Below are 26,540 nucleotides of genomic sequence, written 5' to 3'. Positions count from 1 at the left end.
ACCGACGGGGTCCAACGTGACACCTTTTGGACCCATCTCAGGGTAAAGCACGGCTCAGATCAAGGTTGAACTGGCTCATTGAAGGCTCGCCTCCCATTTGTAAATGCGCATTAAAGATGCCTCGATATTTCAAAAAAAGGAAGGGGTTAAAAAAAGCAGGGCAGGAAAAGGAAGGGAATACTTCAAAACTGAAAAAAAAATTATCACAAAGGTTCGCTTCCTTAAAAGCAACTAGCAAATATATATATATTCCGCATAAGGCTTCTGCAACCTTCAACTCCCTGAAGATACATTGCAGTAACGGTACGATTGATTTAGGGAAACGGTTCTATTAGAAAAAGTACTGCCCTACTCAAGGCCCTCCTCCTCGCTTCGATCGATAATTTAAGCCATGCCAAGAACTGTGTCAGCCAAAAGGACCTGGGAAACCGCCTTTTGTTTTTTTTTCTGCTTAAAAAAACATGGCTGAAATTGAAATCAAATTCAAGTCTACACCGGACGTTATTTCAAAAATTAATTATGGGAATCTTATTTGTGTGCTGGACCCCTATATCATTTTTTTAGCTGTCAAAAAAAAAAAACCCGCCCATTGTAGAGGAACTAATAAAAATGTGGTTCTAAGGACTCTGCATTTTGTACTTATACAGAACAGAAGTCTCAAACCATGGTGACTTGAAGACTTCAACTCCCAAAATTCCCTAGCCAGAATGGCAACATGGTGGCTTTTATGACTTGTGGACTTCAACTCCCAGAATTCCTGAGCTGGCATGGGAACGTGGCTCTTTTATAACTTGTGGACTTCAACTCCCAGAATTCCATAGTCAGCATGGCTGGCTGAGGAATTTTGGGAGTTGACATCCACAAGTCTTCAAGCGGCCAAGGTTTGGAGATTCCTTGTTATAGACAAAACTTATGTCCAATATTGTGGGTTATTGTTTCTTCAAACTTCCGTTTGATAATATTGTCATAGTTGCTTCCAAGCTACATGGTGTAGGAGATAGGTGTTTAGAACACAGTGAAAGACCCTCTTTCCTTCCTAAACTATGTTATTTTCAGAATGCTGGTGATTTTAACTGATTTTAACCACAGAATTCTACACCTTCTGAAATTTCCAAGAAATCATAATAAGCTATCAGCACCATGGCGACAAAGCAAGAAATCCAGCAAGGCAAGGCAAGGCAATGAGACCAAGAAGCAAAAGCGCAAGGCAATTAATTCAGAAAGCAAGCAGGAAATCCAGGAAACTTCCAATGTCAGCAATGGCACTCAACACTCCAGGAATTCAACATTAGAAGGACATGACCTGTTGCTGGGGTGGCATGCTTTTTTATGGTATAAAGGAACTAAAACACAGGGGTATTTTAGAAGACACTATATACGGGAGTCTCTGTGGTTAAACTGGGAGAAGATCAAAAGGCAATGTTATTCGAAAATTCCAGTCTGGCTATCGACTATTGAAGCATTCTCTTATCCTATAATATACAAAAAGGAACAAACAGATATGGTGAGATATTGAATGAAAAGGGTGAACTTAAATCTATGCAAAAACTAGAGGAACAAGATATAAAGATGAATTGGTTTTCATATGCACAAATACATTCTAGGTATGATAAAGATTCTAAAACAGAAGGTTTCTATGATAAATTGACTGATTTAGGTAAGATTTTGACAGGTACTGATGAAAAGGTGATTAAAAAACTGTATGGATATTTATTAGAAATTAAACTAGAAGAAGAAGTTAAAGAAACAATGATTGCATGGGGGAAGAATTTTGGATATGGGATTGATCTAGAGAAATGGCAAAAATTGTGGTCTCAAAATTATAAAATGATGTCAACAGCATATAAAGAAAATTTGTATAAGATGTTTTACAGGGAGGATTTTCCCCCGACAAGAATAGCAAGAATGTTCAAGAACAAGTCTGAAAAATGTTGGAAATGTCATCAGATACCTGGCTCATATTACTATATATGGTGGACGTGCGCGGATGCTAAAAAATATTGGACTAAAATCCACACATGGTTGGAAAAAATGACAAAAAAGCATATAAACTTGAAACCAGAGATATTTTTATTGGGAATTTTACCTGAAATATACAGTAAGGAATTGAAATGTTTGATTGTAAATGTATTAACTGCGGCTAGGATTGTATTTGCTAAAAACTGGAAAAATGAGAAAATACCAACACAAGAGGAAGTTATTAAGAAAATACTGGAATGTGCTGAAATAAGTAGATTGACATTTGAAATCAGAGAACAAGAAGATAAACAATTTTATAAGATTTGGGTTCTATTCTATCATGGTTAGACAATAAAACATGGTAATGAAATATGTAGATTTTTAAAATAAAATGAATATATAAAGATGTATTATTTTTATTATATCTACAAAATGATTATAGGATAGATTTGCGATGATCATATGAACTGCTATAAAACAAATTAAGTAAAATATGGATTATCTTGTAAAACATGAATGAATAATACTATAGTCAAATGATTAACAATGGTATTAATGTATTTAGGAATATTTGATTGACTAAACTAGAACATATACAATGTAATTGTAAGTGAAGACTATGAAGTGGAAGCACAAAACAATCTGTAAACCAACCGACACACTGTATGTACATATATGGAAGATGGCTTGATGTTTTTATGTTGTGTTTGTCTATGTTTGTCTTAAAAAACAATAAAACTTTTATTTAAAAAAAAAAAGGAATTCAGTGTTCGTTCCCGACAAATGCCCCTCCTCTCTTTAAGTCTCAGTCCCCAGTTGTGACTTGTGAAGAGGGGTGAGGTGCTCTCCTCCCGAGTAGTTGGGTCAGTCTACCCTCCACTCTCTGTGCTTGGGGATCAGGAAGGGGAAGTCCTTGCTCATTGTCTGAGCACTGCCTCTCATTTTCACTGTTTAGCCTCTCTTGATCATCCTGTCTCCCTTCTTCCCTGCCTACAAGCCATCACAATCCTGAAAGGCCCTGGCCTGACTCCACACATTCCTCCGAAACCAAAGAAGCCGCCCCCTCGATCTCCGTCGGCTCCAGTTCCTTCTCATCTTCCTCCGCAAAATCAGTGTGATGACCCAGGGTGGGATACTAAATAAACACAATCACAAAAAATAGGTGAAGCCCCTTTTATTCCTTCACTTCACTTCCAAGCTCCAAATATCCTTGACTGGAGACAAAAAACTCCCACATAAGCAGTTACAAGAAGGAGGAAATGCCGTTTAAATTATAAAGAGTAAAAAACAACACAAACCAGGCATGATAAGGGCTGGAAGACATCCGCAGATATCAGAACACACACTGGGAAGGACGCCAAACTCAGACAGGAACAATAAACTAGAGATATTTCCATGCTTTGTTTCCAGCACTCGCCCGTACACATATCTGTCCTCTTATCCAGCTGTCACACCTGCAGCCCATGAAGAGGATCAAGGCCCTCTCCCCCCCAGTAGACCAGGTCTCTCCCTTATCCTCTCCTTCCTATGTGCCCTAGGATGGAGAGGGGATGGGCCTGGGTCCTCCTCTGACTGCACAGCCAGCCTCTGCCCTTCCGCAGCCTCCTCCACAACCTCCGGAGCCACACTTCCACTCCCTGTTGGCTGTTCCTCCTCTCCCTCAGAGTCAGTCTCCACCAGGAGCATGACAATCAGTCTCCAACAGAAGTATGATAAAAACTAGTATGATCCTAGTCCGTCATAATAACATAATTAACAACCAACAACCACCCAGGACAGGTGGGTCAAGGGAGAGATCACAGAAGCAATGAAGGCCCCACATCCAGAGTTTCTGATCAGTTGTGGAAGACTTCCGATTTAGACCTTATAAGGACATGCAAACATAGAGCAGATCATCTGCAGAAGGTCCTGTTTCTCCTTGAAAGGGTCACCTCGAACCTTTCAGGAGAAATTTGTAAAGAGAGAGTCCCTTGACTTACAATAGTGCATTTGGTGACAGTTTGAAGTTACAACAGCAGTGAAAAAAGGGAACTTACAACCTTTTCCCACACTTACAACCATCGAGGCGTCAGGAGAATAACATTCAGATGATTCCTATTTATGATAGTTACGGTGTCCCGGGGCCACACGATCCCCTTTTGCGACCTTCGGACAAGCCAAGTCAATGGGGAAGCCAGATTCACTGAACAACCATGTGTTGTGGTTAGCCGGCAGCAGGTGCAGATGGCTAAGGAGAGCGAAGTCTCTGATGAGGGGCCAGGACCATCAGGGAGTGGACTGCTGCCTTCAGAGTTTCTGGGGACTGGCAGAAGTGATGAAGAGGTTCCCGAGGAGCCTGTGCCAAGTGCACATGCACGAAGGATTGCTCGGAGGAAAGAACAATTACAGCAGCACAGGTGACTCAGGAGTAAGGCTGCAAGGCAATGGCCCCTCCCTCAAGAGGATAAAAGCCAGGTTTGGAAGAGTTCTTTGCAGAAGGCAAAGATGCTCTGAAGCTCAACTGGTGGACCTCTTAGTTCGTGGTTGGAGAATCTTGTAAATTAGTCTTATCTCGGGGGTTTTGGCATCACTGACAAACAATTTGGCAAGGCTTTTTTTTTTGTCGGGGCTAATTAGTGGAGAGCAGCCTTTTATCTGTAAAGGAACAGAATTCATGATTAAACCTTAAAAGGTGGGGGCTGCTGCCTTTGTCTGTGTTTGCTCTTTGGGAACCCGGTTGGGTCAGAACACCGCGTGACTGATTTAAGAACTGCAGTGATTCGCTGCAGTTACAAACGTGGCAAGAAAAGCCGTAAAACGGGGCACTTAACACATGTCTGACTTAACAAAGAATTTTGGGCTCAGTTGTGGTCAGAAATCCAGGACTATCTGCATTTAGGCCTCCTTGCTATGCCGTGTTGGATCTTGACTACCCTGGGACAGTGCAACTATCATAAATACAAGGAGACCTCAACTGAAAAAAAGTTCGTTTAGGGACAGTTTGAAGTTACAAATTTGACAAGGGGTGGGATTCAAAAAACCCAGCAACCAGTTCGATGCCCGGTTGCTGCCTGGGTGTGGCCATGGTGGGCGTGGCCTACCGGAACTTGTGGAAGGGCCATTTTTCGGCTTCCTTTGGGCCTCTGGGAGGGCAAAAATGGCCTCCCACGGCCTTTGGGGGGGTTTCAGAAGCCGGAAACAGGCCAGTTTCTGGACTTCTGGAACTTCCGATTCAACTGTTTTTTTGCCCTCCCAGAGCCTCCATGCGGACCCTGCACTTATCTGTATCCAAAATGGACCATGTGGTGACTCCTGGGAGGGGCAGGGTTGGATGGGCAGGGCCAGCCAGTCGGTTCAACTACCAGTTCGGCAAACCGGGTGTAACTTTAACATCCGGTTCACTCCAACGGGTCCGAACAGGTAGAATCCCACCCCTGAAATTGACTCATGTCTTTTTTTTTTTACAGTTTTGACCATTGCAGAATCCCCATCGTCACGTAATCAAAATTCAGATGCTTGGCAACTGACTCATATTTATGACCGTTGCTATGTCCCAGGGGTCATGTCACCCCCTTTGGCGACCTTCTGACAAAACAAAGCAGGGGTGGGATTAAACATTGTTTTACAACCAGTTCTGTGGGCGTGGCTAGGTGAGCCTGGCCATGTGACTGGGTAGATGTGGCTGTTTTTGCAGCAGACACCCCCCCTCCCCATTTTGGGGCCTCCTGGGCCTTAGGGAAGCCTCCTGGGGGGTGTTTTTGCTCCCAGAAGACTTCCCTGGGGCCTAGAAAAAATGGATCGCTCCCTCCCTGCACAGACCCCTGTGCCACTTTTTGCCTCCTGGGCCTCAGGGAAGCCTCCTGGACGAAGCAGTAAGTCAGCAAGGGGGATCCCGGCACAGTTGATCATCAGAACAACTGGTCGTCGGGGGGGGGGGGAAGGAATACCTTAAGGAGAAGCTGAGGTGGGGGGAGAATGCAGTCAGCTATGTCAGGCATCACACGATGCCATAAGGGGAGGGGTGGGTGGAGAGGGGCGGGGCCAGCCAGGGGCACAATTTGCCAGTTCTCCGAATTGTGCAGAATCATAACAACCTGAACCGGTAGAATCCCACTCCTGAAACAAAGTCCAAGTCAAATTGATTTAACCACCGTTTTACTAATTTAACAACTGCAACGGTTGACTTAACAACGGTGGCAAGAAAGACTGTGTCATGAGGCAAAGTTCACTTAATAAATATCTCACTTAGCGACAGAAATTTGAGGCTCAATTGTAGTTTTAAGTCGAGGGATACCTGGGTTAGAAATAATCGTCCATGGAACCCACAGTGGTTTGTTCTACATGTCACTGTCACCCTGGGACTTTTGTATGATTTTTGTCGTAATTGCTTCCGATTCCTTGGGCCTTGCTGCTGTTTTAAATACATTTACCTCTTGATATATATTTTTTTTAATACAAAGAACGGGACAAAACCCCTCTCCATTTTTAGATCTCCGCTTATACTAAAGAAGCATCTGACTTGCACAAGTGCTGAATGTATTCCTGGATTATTCCTTAGAGTGCCGTTTATTATAAGTCAGATGCAACAACAAGCACAAACGTACTGAATTTTCTGTCTCTACTTTTCTCTGCCCTGCCAAAAATCAAAATTTACTACTTTTGGCCAAGGGGGCTAATCGAAAGGAGATGGCAAACTTTGTATTTTGGATGAGACCGAGAGTAGCAGAAACTGGATCTTTCTCATCAATCATGTTCATGGAAAAAAAATGTGTTCACTGTTTCCTTCGTGCATATCTCCCTTGTGCGTTAAATGTGCTCCTAATGCCATCCAGCATCAGTTTTAATCTTTTTGGCAGCAGCAGCAGCATATGCCTGGCTCATATTTAAGTGATTGTCCACTAGGACGCCAAGGTCCCTCTCACAGTTACTACTATTGAGCAAGGTACCACACATACTGTAACTGTGCATTTGGGTTTTTCTTGCCTTAATGTAGAACATTACTTTTTTCACCATTGAATTTCATTTTGTTAGATAGCCCCCAAATTAGCCAGAGATGCTAGTCCGAGCAAAGGAAGAGAGACGATGTGATGACCCGGGGCGTGGCACAAAGGCAACACAGACAGATAAGCCAAAAGAGTCCCTTTATTAGCTCCAACTTTGTCCTCAATGTCCAGGTTACCTTCAGCTGGAGAAAAACTCTCCCAGGAACAGCCTTTGACTGCAGAAAATGAAACCCAAAACATGGTCAATGCAAACTGTAACTTAAAATCCAAACAAACCAAACTGAAGTAATTAGTTTGGCAGGGCAGGAGCAAGAATTCAAACCTGAAAGCATGGCAAAACTTACACAGTTGGGAAGAGGCCAGGAACACAGATAAGCCACAGCGATGCAATATAAAGTCACGTTTGCTCCCAACAGCTTGCTGCACGCAGCTTGCCTTTTTTTATAGTGTTCCCAGCTGCAGCTAATGAAGGGAATCAGGGCCCTTTCCTCCCCCGTAAGCCATACAATCCACGTTCCCCCCTTCTCCATTCCTCCCTGCATGCCCTAGGATGAAGAGGGGGTGGAGGCCTGGGTCTTCCTCTGAATTCCCTTTCCCTTGCTCTACCTCACTCCTGCTCTGCCCAGCCGGACTTTGCCCTTCCCCAGTTTCTTCCACAGCCAATGGAGCCACACTCCCACTCACTGTCAGCTGTTCAGCTTCCTCCTCTGAGTAAGATTCCGACAGGGGCATGAGAGATGAGGATGGCAAAAGAAGGAACAGCTTTCCTCTTGGAATTATGGATGCTGGAGGGTTTCAAGAAATGATTGGACAACCATTTTATCCAGGATAGAATAAAGATTCCTACTTTTCACAAGGGGTTGGACTTGAACAGAGTTCCCCCAATCTTTCCTCTGGCAGCCCAGAGCAGGGATGATTTTGTGGAAGTGGAGGCATGTGAGCGCCTGCAATTTTCATGGTGACACTCGTGTGAGTGGGGCCACCAGTGCCCACAAGGCTTATGTGAGTGGGGCCATGTGCACATGTGGTCCGGCAGTGATTGGGATACAGCCCAGAATTGAGCTGCAGCCCTTGGGAACCCTTGGACTAGAACAGGAGTGTCAAACTCAAGGCCCATGGGCCAGATTTGGTCCACAGGATGCTTAGATCTGGCCCGCGAGGCTAACCTGGAAACAGAGAAGGACCGGCGCACAGGGCCTCTGCCAGTGAAAATTGTCAGGGTAATGATTTAACAGCTGAGCAGCTGCTGTAATGCTGGGAATGAGTTACCAAGGTTTTGGGGCCGATATCACTTTAAGAGCCTGTAATAAGAAGAGGCTCTACTGGGGCGTATCTGTGTGTGCTTCCATGCTGTAATTGCGGACTGCTGTTTGTTTGCGGTCTGACTAAACTACATGTATGTATATATGGTTTGTAGATAAAAGCACTATTTAAATACAAACCTCTGCTTATACTGTGTTTGCTCCTGGGTTGTCTCATATAGGCACACTGTGCGCAGTCTGACAAAAATGGAGCTCCATTTTCACTGGCAGAGGGTTACAGGAGGCTGTTGCAGCCAAAAACTGAGCTCTGGTGCCCATTTTCATTGGCAGAGTGCCCGGGCTGTCACAGGCGCCCCCGACAAGTGATGTTGAGCTGGCCATGCCCACCCTAGCCATGCGCACCCTGGCTACCCGAGGTCAAATACAATCCTGATGCGAACCTCAACAAAATTGAGTTTGATACTCCTGGACCTCCAAGGTCCCTTCAGTGGTGGGATTCAATTTTTTTTTTTACTACTGGTTCTGTGGGCGTGACTTGGTGGGTGTGGCATGGCTTGATGGGCATGGCAGGGGAAGGATACTGCTAAATCCCCATCCCCTCCCCACCCCACTAACCTGCTTTCCAGCTCCGTTCTCCTGTGCAGGGCAACAAAAGACCCAGTCGATCAGCTGGGACTCGGGAGGCAGAGAATAGATGGGGTTAGCGGGGCCAGTCAGAGGTGGGATTTGCCCGTTTCTCTGAACTACTCAAAATTTCCGCTATCAGTTCTCCAGAACTGGTCAGAACCTGCTGAATCCCACCTCTGCTTCCAGCCCCAGGGTTCTATAATCGTTTGAACCACAGATCGAACAAGAAAAGAGGAGATACAGTAGACTTCCGATCTGCTCACTTGTCATGTGAAATGAGCTCTTTAGCAGAGTCACCTTTTCTTCGCCAAGCCAAGCCAGCAAGCTCCATCAAGGTTAATGTCTAAGCAACATCTGTGGATCAATTGGACCCATCAGGCTGTGAGTGTGACCTATTTTAATGGCTCTACTGTCCTTCAGGGACTTCAGAATCTTTTTATGGCTTTTAAGAATTGATCGGATTGCGATAAAAGGCGGGGGGAGGAATGGAAAGCATCACAAATCTGCAAGGAACTGGATTTCCATTTGGTTTGCCTCATCGTTAAATAGAGATGACCACAGAAGAACTTCAAACTTGGCAGACAAGGCCAGAGAAGTTACCTTCTGGAGAAGGGTGGACAATTTTTCCCCCCCAATTTTTTACAGGTACTCCTCGACTTACAACAGTTGGTTTAGTGTTACCGTTCAAAGTCACAATGGCACTGAAAAATGTGACTCACAGGCGTTTTCCAAAGTTACTGTTCTGTCCTAGGCCTCGCCCAAAAGCACTAAATCAATTCTGAATCCTGGCAAAAACCTCTTTGATTACATTATAATGTGAATTTATTTCATTCACAGTCAGCCAATGGCTTGGAACGAACGAACAAGTGAGTTGTTTCCTGAAAAAAACCCTCTTTTAATCCTGATGGGAGGGGGCATTCATTGTCCACCTGTGGCCTTACTCCCATGTCGACCCTGAGTTGTTAATTGTGCCTTCCTTTCTGGCAGCTCTGCGCATGTGCAGGCTGGAAACTGGTTCCAGAAGCTCCCCTGCGTCACTGCTGTCCGAGCCCAAAGGCAGCTGATGACTGCCAGCCTGCCCTGGCCCCATCTCTTCCTCTGACGCAGAGCCCTCATCCGAGCCTTCCTCCACCTCCAGGACTGGCCCGGGTTCCTCCCCAACCTTCTCACTACTGTCCGACTCTGCTGCCAGCTCCACCAGTCGCTGGTGGGCCACAACAGTTACAACCTTTGCAACATCTCCATGATCATGGGATCAAAACTCAGGCGCTTGGCAATGAGTTCATGTGAATGACCGTTGCCGTGTCCTGGGGGTCAAATGATACCCTTTTGCGACCTTCTGACCAGCAAACTCAATGGGGAAGCCAGATTCACTTAACAACGTGGTTACTAACTTAAGGACTACCTGTTCAGCAATGTGTCCTTCTCTCTCTCTCCCCTCTCTACGTGTGTGTGTGTGTGTGTGTGTGTGTGTGAGAGAGAGAGAGAGAGAGAGAGAGAGATGGTTGGAACTTCAGATTTGCGTTCAGTTGTAAGTTTTTCAAGTACATCATCACTGAGAATTCTGAAAAAAAACACAACTGGAATTTTGTAGACATTCTTCTATAGTGAAGTCATTTTGTGTGTTTTCTGCTGGCAACTGCAGCCCATCTACAGGTCACTCTGGTGGCAAGAATTAGCTGGATCTTTTACAGTCAGGGTTCACAGCTCAATATACGTCAGAATTTCAAGGTAGTCCGGATAGTCGTGTTTCCCAACTGTGGCAATTTCACAACGTGTGCACTTCAACTCCCAGAATTCCCCAGCCAGCTATAGCCGGTTGGAGAATTTAGAATAGAATTTAGAATAGAACAGAGCTGGAAGGGACCTTGGGAGGTCTTCTAGTCCAGCCCCCTACTCAAGCAGGAGAACCTACACCATTTCAGACAAAGGGCTGTCCAGTCTCTTCTTGAAAACCTCCAGTGATGAAGAACCTAGAACTTCTGAAGGAAACCCATTCCACTGGTTAATTGTCCTCACTATTGGGAAGTTTCTCCTTAATTCCAGGTTGCTTCTCTCCTTGATGAGTTTCCATCTGTTGTTTCTTGTCCTGCCTTCTGGAGCTATGGAGAATAATTTGATCCTCTCTTCTTTGTGGCAACCCCTCCAATACTGAAATACTGCTATCATGTCCCCCCACAGTCCTTCTTATTTTCTAGACTAGCCAAACCCAAATCCTGCCACCGTTCTTCCTATGTTTTAGTCTCTTTAATAATCTTAGTTGTTGTTTAAATCATCTTAGCTGCTCATCTTTGCACTTTTTTCCAAAATTGTTTTTGTAGTGTGGTGACCAAAATTGGCTGCAGTGTTCCAGATGTGGTCTCATTCTGGGAGCTGAAGTCCTCACATTGTAACGTTGCCATGGTTGGGGAAACCCCAGTTCAAGAAACCCAAACCAAGCATATCAATATGTTTTACTCTAGGTTTAGTAACAGAAACCTTCAAGTCTGAAAGCATCTCTCCCCTCCCTTACCTTTAGGTTCCAGAGAATTAGAGGCTGCTAGTTCTAAGTTGATTTTACATTTCCACTCCAACCTGCCTTCAATCGAGTACCTATATCTTGCACGAGTCAAAAAGAGGGCCGTGAAAATATTTACCAGACCCCTCACATCCTGGACATAAACTGTTTCAACTTCTACCCTCAAAAGAGCACTGCACACCAGAACACCTAGACACAAGGACAGGTTTTCCCCGAAAGCCATCACTCTGCTAAACAACTAATTCCCTCAACACTGTTCAACTATTACAAAGTCTGCACTACTATTACTGTTAATCTTCCAATCACGGCTTATCATCCATCCCCTCCTACTTGTAACTCTGTCGTTGTATCCTTACAAGTTATATTGACTGTTTCCTAGTACGATTTGATTGCTTATTGTACTCTATGACTATCAGTAAGTGTTGCACCTTATGATCCTTGACTCTTGATGAATGTATCATTTCGTTTATGGACACTGAGAGTATCTGCACCAAGACTTTTCCTTGTGTGTCCAACCACACTTGGACAATAAAGAATTCAATCCTAAGTTGACTTTACATTTCTATTCCAAAAAAAGTGCATATCTAAAAGCAGAGAAAAAACGTTTGCGGAGTCATGATTGATAGACTAGCCTCTTTGATTTTACCGTAAACATTTCCTAAGCACCATCAATGAAGACTTTAGAAAATTAAAGTAACAGGCACCATAATCCCAAAAACACAAAACACTCTACTATAACCAAAGCACAATGTTTGCAATTTTCGCAGCAACCCTTGAAGCTAGTGAACTGTAGAAGAGCAGGCAGAGCTGGGGATAGTGGTGGAGTTAAGAGAGTCATTAGCTTAGACTTGTTATGTTAGCATAAACGGTTCAAGTTCAACCCCTCCTGAATTCCTTTGACTTTTCCGTTGATCTGGTGTCATGCGCCTGGTGGAGACTGACTCTGAGGGAGAGGAGGAACAGCCAACAGGGAGTGGAAGTGGTTCCAGAGGTTGTGGAGGAGGCTGGGGAAGGGCAGAGGCAGGCTGGGCAGTCAGAGGAGGACCCAGGCCCATCCCCTCTCCATCCTAGGGCATGCAGGGAGGAGAGGAGAAGGGAGAGACATGGTCTACTCGGGAGAGGGCCTTGATCCTCTTCATGGGCTGCAGCTGTGACAACTGAGTAAGAGGACGGACATGCGTACAGGAGAATGCTGGAAACAAAGTGTGGAAATATCTCTAGTTTATGACTCCTTTCTGAGTTTGGTGTCCTTCTCAGTGTGTGTTCTGTTATCTGTAGATGTCCTCCAATCCTTATCTTGCCTGGTTTGTGTTGTTTTTTCTCTCCTTCTTGTAACTGCTTGTGTGGGAGTTTTTTGTCTTCCATCAAGGATATTTGGAGCGTGGAAGCAAAGTGAAGGAATAAAAGGGGTTTTTGTGACTGTGTTTGTTTTGTATCCCACCCTGGGTCATCACATCTGGTGTTAATTTAGCATTGCGTTTTAGCTGACTAGATCGATCTCAATTGCAAAGGGATCAAGACCATCCATTTAAGTTGTAGCAGAGAAGATTTATTCAAGCCCATGTACAAGGATCTGGTCAACTAAAGTTCAACACTAAATTGTGGAACCAGATACGGGTCAATGGAATTCAAGGGGGGGGGGTTGAACTTGGACGGATTGTGGGAACGTAATGACTTTAAGACAAATTCCTTGTGTGTTAACCACACATGGCCAAATGTTGTCTTATGTTGCGTTGTGTTGCATTGTATTGTGTTCCATTCCATTCCACTCCGATGTTCTATTCTGTTCTATTCAGTGGAGGTATTCTACCGGTTCAGCTCGGTTCAACCGAACTGGTAGCTCCGGTGACCATCTGTGAGTGAGCCAGTTCATTCTGACCATCAGCTGCTGGGCCCTCCTACCGGTGCCGTGGTATACTGACCTTTATTTCCTGCTTTTCTACCTCAGCCTACTTCGCACGGCACAGCCGTTTGCCGCACATCAACTGTTTTACACAAAGGACTTGAAGCAGAAGGTGAGCTACAAACGTTGCGCAAAGTGCACACTCAAACCAAACCGGTAGGAAAACTTTTCGAAACCCATCACTGGTTCTATTCCATTGATGGCGAACCTTTTTGTTATGGTGTGCCGGCACCCACAATGCAATGCGCCCCGTTCCCCTGCGCATGCACGTGCACCCCCCCGCCCCCTTACCTGCACTGCTCATGCACGCACCTCCCAGCTCATTTTCAGCCAGTTTGAGGCCTTTTTCGACCTTCCGGAGGCTCTAGGGAAATCTCTGCAGCATTTGGAGGCCAAAAAACGGGCCTGTTTTTCAGCCTCCAAAGCCTGCAGAGGCTTTCCTCGAGCCCCTGGGAGGGCGAAAACTGCCTTCCTCAGGCTCCAGAGGCCCTCCAGAGGTTGAAAACGGGCACTTCCGGTATTTCCAGAATGCCCGTTTTTCGGCCTCCCAAGGCTGCAGAGGCGTCCCTCAAGCCTCTGGGAGGGCGAAAAAGGCCTCAAACCAGCTGAAAATCAGCCAGTAGCCATGCACAATGCGCAGTGCAGGTAAGTTTGGCTGAGGCTCGCGTGCCCGCATAAATGGCTCTGCATGCCACCTGTGGCACACATGCCATAGGTTCACCATCACAGCTGTATTCTCTACTCTAGACTGATGACGTATTTCACTTCACCCTCCAACTCTGCCTGCTCTTCTCCTCCATATCTTCACACTTAGTAAGGATTATATTTCGCACCTCACCTGCCTCCACCCAGGCCCAAAGACACACCCAAGAAGCATCCTTACCCGTTTCATCTGGAGAACTCAGAGAAGCGCTGTCTTGAGACAACGTGGTCCAGCTAGAGTCTTCATCGCTCGGAGCCAGGTTCTGAATCCTGTGTAGCGCGCAGTCGGTCTTGGCACCTGTTTTAGGGTGATCCTTTTTAGTCTCTGGACTGGAAGAGATGGTAGCTGCTGGCCCATCTTCGGGACTCTCTGCCTTGTTTTGCTTCTGAAGCAATGTATCTCCATTAACCATGGAGGCTTGGCTATGGCATTGTGAAGGCAATTTATCCTCCGCCGCCTCTTGGCTCTCCCCATAATTCTGTTCCACCTCCCTGGCTGATGTCTCAAGATCTGCATAGTAGTTTAGGAAGCTCTTCGATCTCCGGTGTTGGGTGGGCAGGATTTCACCACTGGAAGAGTCCTGTTGGCTTGGTTCCTTCCCCTCCAACTTCTCAGAAGTTATGTTTAGACCCGTCGTCACGGATGGCGCATCGAGGTTTCTATTGGGATCCTGCTGTCCTTGCTCGGCTGCTTTCCTAAGCTGGTTTTCTCCGTTTTTCACCAGCTTGATGTTGGAGGAGTTGCTGCCCAGCAAAGGCTGGGCTGCAGGGTCCGAAAGGCCCATGGCTGTCTGAATGCTGGTCAGGGCGTATTTCTTCCTGCATTTGGGAGGGGTGCCATTCTTGACCTCCGTGTGCTTGATTTCGGCATTCAGCAACTCGTTGTGAGAGGAGCGCAGGTGAAGGGTGTTGGGGGGCGTGGCGGGTCCATTGCGATTCACAACGTCTGACGTGCCGTTACTTGCCATAAACCCCGCCAAGGTTTCCACACCGGAATCAACTAGAGGAGAAAGACAAAGGCTGGTGAGAAAGGCAACACCTGCGATCACCCGGTACAAATCACAACAGGGTGGCCAAAACTTCAAGATGCCTCATCTTCTGCATGGTCTCCAGTTGGGATCAAGGTCTTAATGTGGTCATTTTGGGACAGATTTCCCCAACCCGGTGAGATGGTGAGACTCTAGAAAGAGTACAGTGAAGAGCAACCAGGAGGATTAGGGGACTGGAGACTAAGGCATATGAAGAACGGTTACAGGAACTGGGCCTGGCTAGTCGAGTGAAGAGAAAGACCAGGGGAGACATGATAACGGTCTTCCAATATTTGAGGGACTGCCACAGAGAGGAGGAAGGGGGTCAAGCTGTTTTCTAAAGCACCTGAAGGCCAGACAAGGAATAATGGATGGAAACTGAACAAGGAGAATTTCAACCTGGAAATAAGGAGAAATTTCCTGGCATGGAGGACAATCAACCAACGGAACAGAAGTTGCCTTCAGAAGTTGTGGGAGCTTCGTCGCTGGAAGCTTTTAAGAAGGGATTGGATTGCCATCTGTCAAAAATGGTGTAGGGTCTCCTGCTTGGGCGGGGAAGGGTTGGACTAGATGCCCTAATACAAGGTCCCTTCCAACTCTGTTAATCTGGGAAGGGCAGGCACCATTATGCATGTATATGTGAATGGGTTGAACGCACGGGGCTGCCAATGGACACGTGATGCATGCAGCAACGCTAGCGCCCACACGACGCTCATGACATTAGCCCCCATGCAATGCTCATGGTGACACCAGCGTGAGTGGGGAGTGTGCGCACAGATGCACAGGTGTGTACAATGGCCAGCCAATCACACGGCCCAGTGGCTAAGAGGCCCATAGGTTGGGGACTTCTGATTTAAGAATTCTGTTTTGTGGTGTTTTGAGATGACGCTTACCTCCCTACCTGCCCAGCAGCGGGAGAATTCAAGACTCAGGACTGTCCAAACTTAGCAGCTTGAAGATCCGTGGACTTCAACTCCCAGAATTCCCACAGGTTTAAAGCAGCCAAGATTGGACCCCCACCCACCCACCCTGAATTAAACATTTGATGCAGAAGACATCCTGGATTTACATATTTGATCAAGAGGAATTCTGGGAGTTGAAGTCCGTGGGTCTTAAAAGTTGCCAAGGTTGGACAGCCCTGATCTACATGTTTGATGCAAAAGAAACTTCTAGAGTCTTCTAGGGTCTTCTAACTTGGCCAGTTTAAGACTTGTGGACTTCAACTCCCATAATTCCTGAGCAAACATGACTGGAGGAGGAATTCTGGGAGTTGAAGTCCACAAGCCTTAAACTGGCCAAGTTTGGAGACCTCTGCTATAGCACCTAAGATTTTCAGCCTAAGACAAGGGTCTTCAAACTTGGCCAGTTTAAGACTTGTGGACTTCAACTCCCAGAATTCCTAACATGACTGGAGGAGGTGTTCTGGAAGTTGAAGTCCACAAGTCTTAAAGCTGCCAAGTTTGGAGACCTCTGCTACAGCACCTAAGATTTTCAGCTTAAGACAAGGAGGGTCTTCAAACTTGGCAAGAGTTTTGTTGTCTTTGGGGAACTGGGTCAGAACAGTTAGTCACATGGTTGTTAAGGGGAACCCCATGATCCTGGGACACTGCAACCAATCATAAATATGAGTCAGTAGCGACATTTTGATCGTGTGAACACAGGAGTGCTCCACCGGCTGTAAGTGTGAAAAACAGCCATGTGTGGCCTTTTTTTCAGTGCTGTGACAACTTTGAATGGTCATAAAATGAACAGGTGTAACTATCCGCAAAAGAGAAGGAAAGAAACAGGAAGAACAAGAGCTTCTACTTTAACGCTGGCCCACAACCCTAGTAAACTTCAATTAACTGTTCCTGAAGTTGGATTAAATTAGAACCCGCATTAAAGGCTGGCTACAACGAGTAGAAAATTTATTAGCTCTTTTTTATGATAAAAAAGAAAGACTCGGAAAGAATGCCAAATTCTAATCATGAAAGGTTCTCACTATGTAAGAATATTTACACCGTTTCTCCCCTTTCGGAAGTGTAAATCTGTATTCTTGAAATCTGTAACCCTGGGATTTTTTCTCTCTCTCCCCCGCTTCTTTTAAGGCTATAAAATGACTAAGGGAATTATCACAAAAGGGCAGGAGAAAAGTTGCGGGTGGTGTGAAGAGGGAGATCAGCCAAGATGGATATTTTATAGCCGCTGCATATGTTGGCACCTTTTATTTACTGCAAATGAGTTAAGCTTCTAAAACTTTGCCTTCTTACAGGGGAAAAAAAAAACACAATGCAGCTAGGACTTTAATTTTGGGGTTGCATGCAAGGGCAAGATTTTTGTCTTAAAAGTATTCAATATTTACGGCAGGAGGCCAACACTGGAGGAATAGATGAAAGATCTTTTATTCAAAGATCTCATCCGCATTCTGAAAAGGTAAGACTTTATTTAGCTCTCTTATTTCCCTCCAATTCTACAACTCCACAAATCAAAAGCGCTCTTGAAATTGCCGACCTCCTGGAGTTGGAATTCAATCCCTAAAATACAAAAATTAAACAACCTCATGTTGTTGTAGTCCAGGGGTGTCAAACCCAAGGCCCGCGGGCTAGAGGTGGGATTCAAGTTGTTTTACCACAGATTCTGTGGGCGTGGCTTGGTGGGCGCGCTTGGTGTGTGTATGCGCAATGAACGCACACTTTGCGCAGGCCCAGAGGGTTTGACACTGATCTTCTCCTGCAATCCTGCATTCTCCCTTTGTGGGCGTGCGCATATGCAGTGCAGATAAGGGGGGGGGTTACGCGTGCAAGAACAGAGGGAGGGCAGGGCGCAGCGCATTGTGGGGGTCAGCACACCACAACAAAAAGGTTCGCCGTCATTGGACTAGAACCAGTGATGGGTTTAAAAACTTTTTCCTACCGGTTTGGTGTGAGTGTTGCACTTTACGCACCCGCAGCGTTTGCCACTCACCTGCTGCAAGCCCTGCATGTAAAACAGCTGAGGCGTGAAGCAGCTGAGTTTCAAAAGCGGGAAATAAAGGTCGTTACAGAGCCGGAGGCAGGTGGGAGGGCCCAGCAGCTGATCGTGGGAGCGAACCGATTCGATCACAGATGATGCTCAGAGCTACCGGTTCGGCCAAACCAGGCCAAACCGTTGGAATAGCACCACTACCGCGGGCTGGATCCAGCCCATGGGGTTCTTAAATCTCGCCGGCCTGGAAATAACAAAGGACCAACCCCGCGGTGCCTCTGGAAGTCAAAACAGGGCATAGCTCACCCACCCCCGCGGCACCACGTTTTTGGCCTGGACAGCCTCCTGCAGCACTTTGCCAGCCAAAACAGGGTACAGGGAGGTTGCGCATGTCCCGTTTTGGCTGGCAGGGTGCTTCAGGAGACGTCCATCCCATCTCCCTCCCTCCCAACTGACCTGCAGAGAACTATGTGCTGATCCAGCCCTTGAAGAAATCCAGTTTGACAACCCTGTTGTAGCTGTTCTCAGTTTGCAGAATTTATGTTGGGCTGGTCAGTTAAGGTGGACAATGCATCCAATAGTTCAGATCAACTATATTCACCCATCTTAAGGTAACGATAAACGTTCCCCTCGCACATACATGCTAGTCATTTCCGGCTCTAGGGGGCAGTGCTCATCCCCCTTACAAAGCTGAAGAGCCAGCGCTGTCTGACGGCATCTCCATGGTCATGTGGCCGGCAGGACTAAATGCCGAAGATGCACGGAAAGCTGTTACCTTCCCATCATGAAACTATGTGGTCGGGCTTAGTTTTTGAGGAGGAAAATAAGGGGAAAAATTTCTGCCTCTGCCTACCAGCATCCATCGGTATTCATCTGGCTAGCATCCTGTCAGTGTATGAGACAGTTGAAGGTTGTTTGGAAACTGAAACAGTATTTGCTGTGTGAGCAAGAAGGAGACAGCAAGGAGCCTGGGCATGGCTTAGCTCACCTGTTCTGTACTAAAGCTGCTTGGTGCTGCTGTGAAACTGAAACTAAAACTCTCCTTCTCTGCTTGGGTTTTGCATTTGGAAGAATTCTTTTTTTAGGTGGGGAGGGGGAGTAGAACTCTTTAGCATCAGAGTGTGTTAATAATAATAATATAGGAAATACTAATGCTCTAATGGTCATTTCGAAAAATCCTTTCTTAGTAAGCCTCTAGAAGCCAAGAGGAACATACGTGCCAAATTTCAAGTTTGTAAGCTTTACAATTCTGTAGATTTTGTGATGATGCATGAGTGGTATTTCGCTTTTATATATAGAGATTTGTATTGTGTCATTTTTCCTTGTAAGGTGCTGAGAGTTGCATGATAGTCCTTGAGTTACAACAGTTCATTTAAGTGACAACAACTGTCCTGCTTAGCAACAGAAATTCTGATCTCGACTCTGGTTATAAGTCGAGAAGTACATTACCAAAACATAAAATTATGCTATAGGAAGGATACTTTTTAAAGAACTCAATCTACTCATCTGAGAAATGTGTATATTTCTGACTGAAGCCATATTGAACTTAGCAAGAAAATAAAATCTTCAAAATGCCATAATTCAACTTGTGCCTAACAAAAAATTCAGTCAGAGGAACGAGTAACTGACAGGCAGCAAACTTTTCCTTCTCCAGCTGGAAAAATTTCTGAAAACAACCTCACCTGGGCTTCAAAACCACACCTACCACAATTTCACACGTGGGGTGATAAAAGATATCCCAGTATATCACCATGTCTACATCCATGGCCACGCCATCTCAAAAGGCCACAAGACAGCCAAGCAAAGCTACTTACTACAGGTAGTCCTAGACTTACAATAGTTCACTTAGTGATGGTTCGAAGTTGTAACAGTGCTGAAAAAAGTGACATGACCGTTTTTCACACTTAGGACTGTTCCAGTATCCTTGTGGTCAAAATTCAGACGTTGCCAGGGGTGGACTTCAAAAAATTTAGCAACCGGTTCTCTGCCTGGTTGCTGGGTGGGCCTGGCGTAGTCGGCCTCCTGCATCACGGTGGGAGGGGAGTATTTTTGCCCTCCATGGGGGCTCCAGATGCTTTCCTTGAGCCTCCAGGAGGGCGAAAATGGCCTTCCTGGGCTCCAGAGGCCTTCTGGAGGCCGGAAATGGGCGAATTTCCAACCTTCCAGAGCCTCCGGGAGGCCTGTTTCCCCCTCCCTGGGTTCCGAAGGCTCTCTGGTGGGGGGAAACGGGCCCATTTCCGGCCTTCCAGAGCTTCTAGAAGGCTCGTTTCCTGCCTCCCTAGGCTCCAGAAGCTTTTATTGAGGCTCTGGGAGGCCTGTTTCCCCCTCCCTGGGCTCCGAAGGCTCTCTGGCGGCGGGAAACGGGCCCATTTCCGGCCTTCCAGAGCCTCTAGAAGGCTCGTTTCCTGCCTCCCTAGGCTCCAGAAGCTTTTATTGAGGCTCTGGGAGGCCTGTTTCCCCCTTCCTGGGCTCCGAAGGCTCTCTGGCGGTGGAAAACGGACCCATTTCTGGCCTTCCAGAGCCTCTGGGAGGCCCATTATCCCCGTCTCTGGGCTCTGGAAGCTTTAATTGACCTCCAGAAGGCCTGTTTCCCACCTCCCCATGCTCCAAAGGCTCTCTGCAGGCAGGAAATGGGCCCATATCCGGCCTTCTGGAAGGCCTGTTTTTCACCCTCCCCGACCTTCCACACGAGCCCTGCTCTTACCTGGGACCCAAAATGGGGCCTGGGAGGGGTGGGCAGGGTGGGCAGGGCCAGCCAATCATTGCAACTACTGATTCAGTGAACCAGATGTAAAATTAACATCCGGTTCACCCAAACCGGTAGCAGCCCACCCCTGCTTGGCCACTGGTTCACGTTTCCAGTGTCCCGGGATCAAGGGATCCCATTTTGCGACCTTCTGATAAGCAAAGTCAGATTCATTGATAAGTGAAGCAGGATTCATTTAACAACCACGGCAACACAAGTCGTAATACTCAGCAACTGTCTCACTTGCCTTATTAGAAATGTTGGGCTAAATTGAGGTCGTATCGTGGTTTGTTGGGTTTTGCTAACTCGGTTAACCGGGGAAGTTTTTGCAAACGTACATGAATTGCTTTGACGATAGTGGGCTCCTGGGTACCGCCTGCCCATAGTGCTCGTCAGCACATTATCCGGTGTTGTCAGCTGTTTTCAAAGCACTTGACAGAATGGCTTTCCTGGAGGAAGAGAAGGAAGAAGAAGAAGAATGCAAAGATTTAACACAATGCCTATATTGTTTTCATTAAAATGCTAATGTCCCTCTCCCTGCCGCTGAATAATGGCTTTATAAATTATTCACCCTCCTGCCAGCAGCAGAGATGAGCCATTGCGTTGTCAGCCCCGAGCAAATTTACTACTTCGACTTGTTCTAGGCTGATAACGATAAATCACCTCCCAGCCAACATGGCAGATGGGGAAAAGGACAGCACAGGTAGCCTGGCACATCTGGTAGGACCACAGTTCAAGCTACACACTGCGACCATAGGCTTTTTACTGTGTTTCCCTGAAAATAAGTCCGGGTCCTATATTAGTTTTTGCTCCAAAAGATGCATCAGGGCTTATTTTACTGGTTAGGTCTTATTTTGGGGGAAATACGGTTCGAAATGCATCTGTCTGGCTGACAATCTTAACTGGGGCTTATTTTGGGGGTGGAGCTTTTATTACAAGCATCCTGAAAAATCGTGCCAGGGCTTATTTTCCAGTTGGGCCTTATTTTCAGGGAAACAGGGGAGTGTCACGTGCGAAGAACTAGATCTGCACATGAAGGTTCTAATGTGGTGATTTATCGCTCAAGGCTTTGGGCAGGAAAGGTTCCGTCTTAGGCCCAGGACTCTTCAATATCTTAATTAATGACTTAGATGAGGGAATAGAAGGGGAACTTAACAAATTTGCAGATGATACTAAGCTGGCAGGAATAGCTAACACCCAAAAAGATAGGCTCAAGATCCAGATGGATCTTGACAGACTAGAACACTGGGCCGTATCTAACACAATGAAATTCAATGTAGAGAAAAGTAAAGTCTTACACTTAGACAAGAAAAACCAAAAGGACACATATAGACTGGATGAAACCAGGCTCAATAGCAGTAACTGGGAGAGGGATCTCAGAGTCTTAGTGGACAACCAGCTAAATAGGAGCCAACCGTGTGCAGCAGCAGCCAAAAAAGCTAATGCAATCCTAAGTTGCATTAACAGAGGGATACAATCGAGATCAAGTGAGATACTAATATCACTCTATAAAACCTTAGTAAGACCAAACCTAGAGTACTGCATCCAGTTTTGGTCACCACATTATAAAAAAGATGTTGAGACTCTAGAAAAAGTGCAGAGAAGAGCAACTAGGATGATGAGGAGACTGGAGGCTGAAATATACGATGAACTGTTGTAGGAACTGGGCCTGGCTAGTCTAGGGAAGAGAAAGACCAGGGGAGACAGGAGAGCAGCCTTCCAATATTTGAGGGGCTACCCAGAGAGGAGGACGGGGTCAATCTATTTTCTAAAGCGTCTGTAGGCCAGACAAGGAATAATGGATGGAAACTGAACAAGGAGAAATTCAACCTGGAAATAAGGAGAAACTTTCTGACAGTGAGAACAATCAACCAATGTAACTAGCTTGCCCTCAGAAGTTGTGGGAGCGCCATCAGTTGAGACTTTCAAGAAGAGATTGGACTGCCATTTGTCAGAAATGGCGTAGGGTCTCCCACTTGGCCGGGGGGTTGGACTAGATGACCTATCAGGTCCCTTCCAACTCTGATTATCTGTTATCTGAATCTTCTCCCACTAACAATTAGCAAGTGGATAAAACTAGGGATCCTGGGGCTCTTGGTTGTTTTCTTGCAGATGTTTCACTACCACACGCGGTAACATCATTGGTTCCAGTACGAGTACAGACAAGCCTCATTATCTTAGCCATTGAGCCACCGCGTCAACACTGATAGCTCTTTTAAAATAAAAATAGCGGCCAGTCATTCTAGATAGTTAGGATTACAATAAAAAAATTCTCAACCCACACAACTACGTGGTGGCCTTTATTAGGATTGTGGGATGCTTTCTTGTTTTATTTATTTTTGTTTTCTTTATTGATTTCCAAGTCTGCCCATCTCACTGATTCAGCTGACTACAAAGCCGGTGTGGATACCAAGAAGCCACCTTCAAAATAGTTTGAAAAATAAGAAGCTACCTATTAGTAAGAATTAATGCTTCCTTAGCTGCAGTTTAAAAAAACAACACCGCCCATTCAAATAAAATAAAATATAAAACTAAACAAACATAATATAATCATGAAATAAAATACAATAATAAAGTAAACAACAAATAAATAGAATAAAATAAATAGAATAAAATAAAATAAAATAAAACAAAACACAGCCTAAAATATTCCTGTAAGAAAAGCCCATATGGAAATTTTCTTTTCAAGAAATTTTTGGATTCTTATCTAAAAAAGACATTTTTTTTCTTTTTCCTTTTAGGTTACAGAGCTGCTTTTTTATTTTTTTTTTGCTATTTTTCTTTTCTTGGAAATATCTTCTCCCAGAGGGGCTGTTCTTGCATAGTTAACAAGAGCAGAAGGCTGAATAAACAGCAGCCATCTCTGCCTGTGACTTGTTTTCACACTGTCGGTGTTGATTGTTTCCCCACCACTTCCCAAAGGTCTGGACAAATTTCCACACCACTTGGTATAATTGGTAACATCCTTATGAACACCTCTGTTTGGAAAGAGAAGACCCAGGAGCTCAGTGCTCCAAGCCTGCCCGAAAAAGTAATATGGAAATATATTATATTATATTATATTATTACATTAGTGTGCATGTGTGTGTGAGTGTGTATACTGTATGTATGTATATACACATATACATATGCATATATATATATTTGAATACATACACACAAGTATACATATATATACATATACATATTCTTTTTTAAAAAAGTTTTTTATTTTTTAAAAACAAACACTAACAAACACAAACATAAAAACCATCTTCCAAAATACAGTGTGTCGGTTGGTACATTTCTTTCGTGCAATGTCACAATATCAACAGTCTTCCCCTTCCAAACATACATTCATATTGAGTCTAATGATACAATAATAATACAATATAATATGTATAGTTGACATGTAATATTCTCCTTTAGACAGATGATAGAGAGATGATAGAGAGATAGAGATAGGTATACAGAGAAGCAGAGATATATATAGATGATATAGAGAGACAGGTAGGTAGGTAGGTAGGTAGGTAGGTAGATATGGATGGATATTCAGATAGGGATGGATGGATGGATTGATAGGTAGATGGATGGATGGATGGATAGATAGAAAGGTAGGTAGGTAGGTAGGTAGGCAGGCAGGCAGGCAGGCAGGCAGAGGGTGAAGGGGAAATGAATGGATGGATAGATGGAAGGAAGGAAAGGAGGGAGATAGGAAATGGAAGAAGGGAGGGAGGGGAAGGGGGAGGGAGGGAAGAAAGGAAGCCACAGCTGTACAGCATTTGAGTAAGGCTTTCCATAGGCAGACCTGGAAATGTTGGCTTCCCCGACATGACCCTGTGACATTCATTTCTTGACTGGAGACAAGAACACAACCACAATAGCAGAAGTTCTACCTAATGGGGTGCACCAAACCCATCTACAAGCTTCTTATTCCAAAGTTCTAATTCCAGGCCTTTTCCTCCCTCACTTCCGAGTCAACAGATATTTAGCTACTCTCTTACCATTTCGAAGGCCTTAGACGGACCTTTCCTAATCCTAGTGATCCTTTCTCCAGCCCTGAATTGCTGGTTCCTGCTTCACCAAAGGGAACAGAAACCTTTTAATGATTCTTACAAATCCCTGGTTAAAAGGCTGCTGCAAACTAATTAACTTTGATAAGCACAAGCATCGCCAAAACTGTGCGAGGTTGCCAAGAATAACAGATAAGAAATATTTTACAACACAAGAGTCTTCAATTACCAACTTAAGATACTGCAACGTCCACGAGGCTGGAGTTTCAAAACATTTTTGCTTCCTGCAAAGAACGTCCGCTTCACAGCTAGCTTTTATCTTCTTGAAAGAGGGGCCATTACCTTGCAGCCTTACTCCCAAGTCGCCCATGCTCTCTGCAGCTGCTCTTTCCTGTGAGCAACCCTGCACACACGCGCACTTGGCACAGGCTCCTTGGGAACCTCCTCATCGCTGCTGCCACCCCCCACAATCTCTGAAGGCAGCAGTCTAGTCCTTAATGGTCCTGGCCCCTGATCTGAGTCCTCATTCTCCTCAGCCGTCCGCACCTGTTTCCAGCTAACCACAACACCCACTGTTTGATTCTGCTGCCGGCGAACCACAACCTAACCCAACTTTCTAAGCAGATAACAATAAGGATATTCCACTAAACTTTTAGAAGAAAGGTAAAGCAAAAATTGTTAATCACTGGGAGCATTAAAACAGTGGATACAAATCAATCCGGATACCAAACAATTAGATTGAAGTCTACTCAGTAAGATTTATTTTTTGCTACTGTTAAAATCCCAAAAGGGAAAATGCCTTTCAAAGAAGGAAAAAAAACAGCTGCTAAGAAAATACAAGGTTACATCAGCTTCCTTCCTTCAGCTGGTTATAAAACAATGGAAGGATTTTTAAAGCAGACCATGGACATGTTTGATGATGTGTTAAACTATGTTGAGATGCATTCGTGAGGTGGGGTGTTACATCTTTAACTGGCTGGCCAGCCAACTTCTCTTTTTTTCATTTCTCTTATACTTGGGAAGGACTTGATAGGTGGATAACAACGCCAAATCCATTCTAAACATCTAGATGACTGTGTGACCAACCATAATGATAATCTCAGCTGCTAAGAGCTGTGGTGGCCCACCAGCAGTCAGCAGAGCTGGCGGCAGACTCGGACAGTGAGGAGGTTTGGGACGAACTTGGGCCAGTCCTGGAGTCTGAGGAAGGCTCTGATGAGGGCTCTGCGTCGGAGACAGAGATGGGGCCAGGGCAGGCTGACAGTTATCAGCTGCCTTCGGAGTCGGAGATTAATGGGGCAGAAGAACAGCTGGAGCCTGTTCCCAGTGTGCGAATGCACAGAGCTGCCAGGAGAAGGGAACAGTTAAGGAACAAGGGTCGACTCGGGAGTAAAGCTACAGGTGGATGGTGAATGGCTCCTCCCATAGGGAATAAAGAGGAGCAAAAGGGGGAGTGGTGTTTGCAGGAGACAATTAGTTCGTTTAATTAGTGTGAAGATTTGTTCGTGACTCTCAGAGACTCCTTGCCAAGTATTTCCTTGTACAGCATTGCGCTTGGAAGCTATCGGCCTGGCAACTCTCCAAGCCTGATAAGGTCTGTGGTTCTAAATTCACCCTTGAAAGACTGTTTGCTGGGACTTTGCTGGATGTGAATGAGAGGAATTCACATTAGCCTAAATAAAAAGGGGTTTTGTCGGGACGAGGCGTCTGTTTTGTGATTTTGTGAAGCCCAGGTCAGAATAAGAGCTTCACTGGGGACCAAGCCCACATGTTATACAAGAAATGGATGCTATGGAAGAAATATGATGAACGGTTGCAGGAACTGGGTGTGTCTAGTCTAATGAAGAGAAGGATGAGGAGGTACCATGATGGCCAACT

At 45.4% G+C, this 26,540-nt stretch overlaps 1 protein-coding gene across 17 annotated transcripts in view; it reads right to left on the bottom strand.

Annotated features, from left to right (window-relative positions):
* APBB2 (amyloid beta precursor protein binding family B member 2) overlaps positions 1–26,540 on the bottom strand; it is a 126,361-nt gene that overhangs the window by 54,983 nt on the left and 44,838 nt on the right. For 14 of the 17 annotated variants that reach the window (XM_087936770.1, XM_026699806.2, XM_087936766.1 and 11 more), the window contains exons 3-4: positions 21,009–21,119; positions 14,135–14,953 (exon numbers count right to left, since the gene is read on the bottom strand). In XM_087936770.1, coding sequence (XP_087792896.1) covers positions 14,135–14,953; positions 21,009–21,054 — 865 coding nt within the window. In that variant the 5' untranslated portion in view covers positions 21,055–21,119. Of the gene's footprint in view, positions 1–14,134; positions 14,954–20,917; positions 21,120–26,540 lie in introns of all 17 variants that reach the window. The other 3 variants (XM_026699808.2, XM_087936773.1, XM_087936774.1) reach the window with 1 other exon arrangement.

Source organism: Pseudonaja textilis, chromosome 6, assembly GCF_049901715.1.
Source record: "Pseudonaja textilis isolate UNSWEBS1 chromosome 6, rPseTex1.2, whole genome shotgun sequence".
NCBI classification, from domain to species: Eukaryota; Metazoa; Chordata; class Lepidosauria; order Squamata; family Elapidae; genus Pseudonaja; species Pseudonaja textilis.
Note: the sequence above shows the minus strand (reverse complement) of the source record. Positions and strands in the feature narration are given on the sequence as shown.